The 6,098-nt window shown below is 37.8% G+C and overlaps 1 protein-coding gene and 1 long non-coding RNA gene across 2 annotated transcripts; one reads left to right on the plus strand and one right to left on the minus strand.

The window, feature by feature from the left end:
- The first annotated feature begins 228 nt into the window (after positions 1–228).
- On the plus strand, positions 229–1,805 carry LOC309712688. Its single transcript, XR_014278352.1, has 4 exons — positions 229–251; positions 536–736; positions 851–1,040; positions 1,293–1,805. It is a non-coding gene; the product is annotated as an uncharacterized lncRNA (long non-coding RNA).
- A 1,173-nt stretch (positions 1,806–2,978) lies between these two features.
- LOC309713459 (uncharacterized protein) lies at positions 2,979–5,490 on the minus strand. The gene is made up of 3 exons (XM_082545101.1): positions 5,180–5,490; positions 4,929–4,991; positions 2,979–4,577 (listed from the first exon to the last, which is right to left on the minus strand). Exons 1-3 carry the CDS (start codon positions 5,279–5,281, stop codon positions 3,465–3,467), a joined length of 1,278 nt encoding a protein of 425 aa, XP_082401227.1. The 5' UTR covers positions 5,282–5,490; the 3' UTR covers positions 2,979–3,464.
- Between the last annotated feature and the right edge of the window lie 608 nt (positions 5,491–6,098).

Consider the following 6,098-nt stretch of genomic DNA (forward strand, 5'->3'; position numbering starts at 1 on the left):
TCTCAAGATATCAGTTTGGGGTCTGTACAGAATATACTTTTTTGTGTGTTATTTTTCAGCTACACCAAATGGATGCACACTGAAATTTAACATCCTACACTTGCAAAATGGAGTATATCGAACCATTGGCAGGATGTTGTCCACGATAATAGTGCAAGGTGGAGAAGCACCTGCCTTTCTCTCTCCACATGTAGTAGACTACATTGTGTCAGGAGACATTCTTCAAGTAGTTAAGAGAGAATCTGAAAAAGGTGAATTGCAATATTATAACAAGAATATTGTAATATTTCCTATATTCACAAGTCTTCTGGTCTTCTTTTATAATATATAATAAATACACTTTTGGTTATTAGAGGCAATTCCATGTATTATATTTTCAATTTGTTTCCTTTTTGTTAAAAAAAAAAATATTGGTGAAATACAGCCAAATAAACCAAAACAAAAACGTTTCGAGTCCAATTAAAATGAACCATCTGCAGTATTTGTGTACACTGGTAAAAAACAAACATTTAAAGTGTTTTTCTTAAATATTTAGGTTGTAAATGCAACAACTCAACATGATTTGGAGGAAGCAGTCAGCTGCTGCGACTCATGGCGATATCAAGTTGAAGGTCTTCCACTCACAGTCACCATGGCCAATAAAGATCTGTTTGTGAAAAATGCAGCTCTATACCTTGCAGTTCTGCAACGGCAAAGCTGTTTCGATCAACTAACTGATGGCTTGTCCTACTATGGAGTGAGAGTTATATTTTTTCTGTATCAATTGGTCATTATTTTATAATCATTTAGAGTGAGCTACTTTTTATATTTAAAACTGGAATTGAACCATTATTTAAACTTTTCTGTCTAGATTTTATCACTCCTGAGAGAGAACCCCAGTTTGCGTGTTCTGCTTGACCTATCGGGGGAGGACAAAGATCTGACAGCCAGTTTAATTGCTGGGGTTCTCAGGCCAAGCTATTCTGTCCTTGGGAGCAACAGAAGAGTTAGAGAGGAGCTGATGGTGGTCAAATTTCGGGAATTTCTCCAGTGTGTCGAAAGTAAGCAGAAATTCACATAATGTAGTCTGGCCATGAAACAATTCGGGACACTAAAGTAAAACTTTGTCTTTTTATGTCACATGCGCGCACACAAAACAGGAATAAAGATGTATGATAGCTTACAACTGACAAGCAAGGCAAAGACAGAACCTCTGTATTTTTTATAAAAACATTAGCCATCATTTAGTTGTTAGCTCAAGCTTTAACTATTTTAGTGTCCCCAGGTTAACGGTGGTTTTTCTTTGTTTTTAGATGAAGAGCTGAGAGACTCACTTGGAGAAAGGACTCTTACCAAGGATGAAGAGGCATTTGTGAAGGCTTTGAGGCCTGGTCACATCTTGGCTTTTGCCACCGGGAGCAGCAAGGTTCCAGCCATAGGTTTTCAACCAGCTCCTAAAATAACATTCATTCACGATGAAAGCAAACATCTCCCGATTGCACACACATGTGCAAATGAGCTTCAGCTTTTTGTGAATGAAACAACAATGGCTGATGATGATGCTTTTCATTACTGCTTCTTAGTAGCACTCATGAATGGAGCTTTATTCAGCACCATCTAAACATGTTCCAAAAAAAGTGAAATTAAAATGGTGGGTTTGTTAACTCTAATCCTGTTCATTAATTGTAGTTTCAAGTAACTTTGCTTCATACAAGATAGTTGAAATAAATTCTGACTGCATTTAATGTTGAAATGTAATAATTTTCAAAGCTTCAATAGATTTATAAAAATGCTAACTCTGTATTTTCAACGACAAATCAATAAAGTCACTGGTGTGTTCTGAGCCCTCTGCTATACACTCTCTTCACCCATGACTGTATTTCCTCCTGCGCGTCCAATCTCATTGTTAAGTTTGCAGATGACACTACAGTGCTCGGACTTATATCCAACAATGATGAGACAAACTATAGGACAGAGGTGCAACAACTAGAGTCATGGTGCCACGACAATAACTTGGTCTTAAACACCAAAAAGACCAAGGAGATCATTGTAGATTTCCAGAAGAGGGGTCATAACAACCATCTGCCTCTCTTCATTGGCAGTGAGGCGGTGGAGAGGGTGAGCAGTTTTAAATTCTTGGGGGTAACTGTGACCGAGGACCTGTCCTGGGGCAACCATATCACCTCAGTTGTACGGAAGGCCCAACAGCGCCTCTACTACCTGAGGAGACTGCGGAGCGCACACATTCCCAGATCTCTGATGTTGAACTTCTACAACTGTGCCATCAGCAGCGTTCTGACGTATGGATTTCTAGTGTGGTTCCCCAGCTGCACCAAGGCCGATCAGCAAGCACTCCAGCGGGTGGTGAAAGAAGCTGGCAGAATTATTGGAACAAGTCTGCCAGAGATCAGTAATATCGTCCCCACTCGCTGTCTGAGGAGGGTGCACAGTATCCTGCGGGACCAACATCACCCTGCGCGCCACCTTTTCCATCTGCTGCCCTCAGGGAGAAGGTACAGGTCTATACAGGCCAGAACATCCAGACTGGCCAACAGCCTGTATCCACAGGCTGTGAGGCTCCTGAACTCTCTGCCCCCCTCTCACGGACAATAACCATATCCAACTTCTTAATAGCAATGAACTGGTCTGCATTGGTGCATCATATCTTTATTCTCTTCCCCCTCCTGCCCCCCCCCCCCCTCTTTCTTAAATAGATAACTATCATATCTGATATCATATCTCACAGTACAATAATATTGAATGGGTTGCATTGTTGTATTTTGTCATGTTTCTCAGGTCTTTGTCTGAATTTCTACGAACATTATTGCTAAGGATTGTCTTATTGCATTGGAGTCACACTGGGTTAAATATGTACACTTGGGTTTTAAGGGGTATTTATTATTTTCTTCTTTTTTTTGGGTTGTATGGAAGCCCCAAACGCAATTTCATTGTTCTTGACAATGACAATAAATAAATAAATACTAAATACTAAATACTAATACAATAATTTTATTAAGCTTTTCTTTTTTAAACAAGGACACTTCAAAACAGTTTATGCACAGAGTATACTAAACATGCTTTGTAGAACAAGCCAGGATTACTTAGACATCTAACAGCAACATTTATTAAGACTATTGCAACTTTACAATGATTAAAACAATACTGTAGATAATCTTGTGAATTGATTTAAAGACTGACTGTTCCGTGTTGATAATTTTCACTGTTATACTGTATTACAGTGTGAATTTGATCTTTACTTCAATCTGAATAACTGGTTTTACCCATAAACTAAAAGTGGTTGTAGCCTTCTGAATAGCCTATGAGTCACTGTCAGTCATTAACTCTGAGTCCTTATGTGGCAGGAGGCATCACTGCTAGAGGGGAGGGGCTTCTGCAGTAGTACAAAAACTGCATTTGCTGTACAGCATTTAAGAATATTAAGTGTCATCACTCTTTAGAACATCACTGGTATCCTGTGGTTGAGGTCACACATTTACAAGTTTGTTAAAAATATACTGCTGTGTTCGTTGAAACAATGTTTTACCATTATTGTTGTCTTCTTCAAAAGGGTGAATGCTTGTATATAGCTCTTGTAAATCGCTGTCATTTAATGGGACAAACCTACTTTCAGAGTTTGACAAGGAGGGTATGGAGACCTCTGCTGTAGAAAGTTCTGGGTTGTGACAATGAGACACATGAGTTCCGCAGGCAAAAAGCTGGATGGGAGTTCTATTACCTTCAGTGGAAACAGAGTGATTGTTATATCCAGCTTTGAATTCCTTCAAAGTGCGGTTGATTCGTGGTAGAAACACATAATGAAGGCAAAATAGGTCTGTTGCATTTTCTAAGTCTAGGATACCAAGTGATTCCAATTCATAAAATATAGGTGCATAAATGCGGCTACAGTTGTTGTTTAAGTCTCGGTTGAAACGCTCAATCCTCTGGTTGTGCACAGAACTTCCCATTAAGACAGAGCTTTCACCCCTGCTTGCTCGCATGTCCTCCCAAATCTGAGCATTCTCTCCTCCGTGATCAGTCCTGATATGCAGGGGTCTGCCAAATTGTCCAACAGCTGCAGTAAAGAGGGCTTTCACAGTCTCAGCTCGATTATTGCTGGAGCACTGAAGAAACATCAACATCCTGCTGTATCCATCTATTGCACCATGAACAACAAACTTCCAACGAATCAGTTTGTGATTTCCATCTATGTGCCATATGAAATTTGGATGAGGCACAGAATATACTCGCCGAGCAACTGCAGTTCTTCTCCTGGATAGAACACCAGCCGAGTCCACCCTCCGCAGTGACTTTCTTACGCGCCATCTTTGAACCACTATGTTTTTGGAACGCAGATGACCCATCAGCATCACTTCTCCAACATTTGGATGTTCAGTTTTTATTTGGGACACTATCTGATCTAACTCATGGTCACTGATTACATTGAATTTTGACTCTGAGATATTATAGTCTTGCAGTAACTTATACAGAGTGGGCCTGGAGATGGAAAGGATAGATGCAGCTTCAGTAAAAGATGTTTTCAGGGAAAGAACATTTTCCAATTCCTCTTTGGAAATCTGAAGCCTTCCTTGGTAACCATCCTAGAACACGGCACAGAAAATCTCAATGAGCACAATTCTATAACAAAAGATGGGTAATTTGAGGCAATTGTACTGTGACAGATTAGCTAGAGTAATATTTTATCAATAGTTTTAAAATATGAAAGTGAGCAATCAAAAGACACTTCACAGCAAAAACAGTAATAAAATATGACGTAAAACTTGTGAATGTTGTTGGTGGTGATGTGACACTGCTAGTGATGGACCCCTAAGAAGATGAAATGTATGTAGAATCAGAATCATTACTTTGACAGGATTTAATTTAAGGTGACATATTACACCAAAGAAAAAACAAAAATTAGTCAGCTAAATGATATGTGTAAGAAGGCCTACCGAGCAGTATGGTATCCCAGTGGAGACGGCAGGTCTACTTGGTCCAGGTGCATTGCTGGATTCCTAAGGAAACATTTACATCAAGAACGACTGTTACCTACCTAACAAATAAATAAATAGAGTTGTATGATGTTCGATCTCTGTCTGCTGCCTACCAAATGAAATAATTGAGGACTAGCTAAGTAATTTAGCTTTGCTAGTTTTGCTAACACTGCTATCAACCCATCCAAAATGCTATACAATAAACTTACCAAGTGCTGCGGCGTTTGTGAGGTCGAGGGTGCATTACCGCTGAATCGTTGGATGGCCGACAAAACGGCTCTTCCAATGTTTTCAGCTAAATCGCTGGACATGCTGGTAGGGAATAGTCGAAGCAGCTCATGGCAGTCAAAAGTGACCGTAAGAGGAGCGCAAACACAGAACCTGACCGCGACCGGCACACTTTAGCGCGGGAGGTTTTCTTGAAGCTTTTATTTTGGTATTTCCGTTGACCCGTACAATAAATTTGCATATTAGCTAAATATTTAGTTTCCCGTAACATTTAGATTTAACATTTAACATTTAGATTTATATACAACATTTAGATTTAACATTTAACATTTAGATTTATATATAACATTTAGATTTAACATTTAACATTTAGATTTATATATAACATTTAGATTTAACATTTAACATTTAGATTTATATATAATATTTAGATTTAACATTTAGATTTATATATAACATTTAGATTTAACATTTAACATTTAGATTTATATATAATATTTATATATAATATTTACATTTAACATTTAACATTTACATTTAAATATAATATTTACATTTAACATTTAACATTTACATTTAAATATAATATTTACATTTAACATTTAGCATTTAGATTTAACATTTAAAATCCTGTTTTAAATATGAAAAGTTACAAATATTATACTAAATGTTGTAAAAAATGACTCGAAAAAACATGTTTTTGTAAGATTTAGAGCTAAATGTGGAAAAATGTTGCTGTTAATTTCGGCATGTTTCAGTTTACAAACGGCGCCCCATAGTGGAACGCTATCAGTCATGGACCTGCCTCCTCAACATTACTGAAATAGTGTGGGAACATCTTGAAGAAAACAGAGAACAAAAGTACCCATTATCTTCTATCTTCTTTCAATGTTTTGGATA

This window comes from Aulonocara stuartgranti (genome assembly GCF_965226115.1).
Source record: "Aulonocara stuartgranti genome assembly, chromosome: 8".
Classification (NCBI taxonomy): domain Eukaryota; kingdom Metazoa; phylum Chordata; class Actinopteri; order Cichliformes; family Cichlidae; genus Aulonocara; species Aulonocara stuartgranti.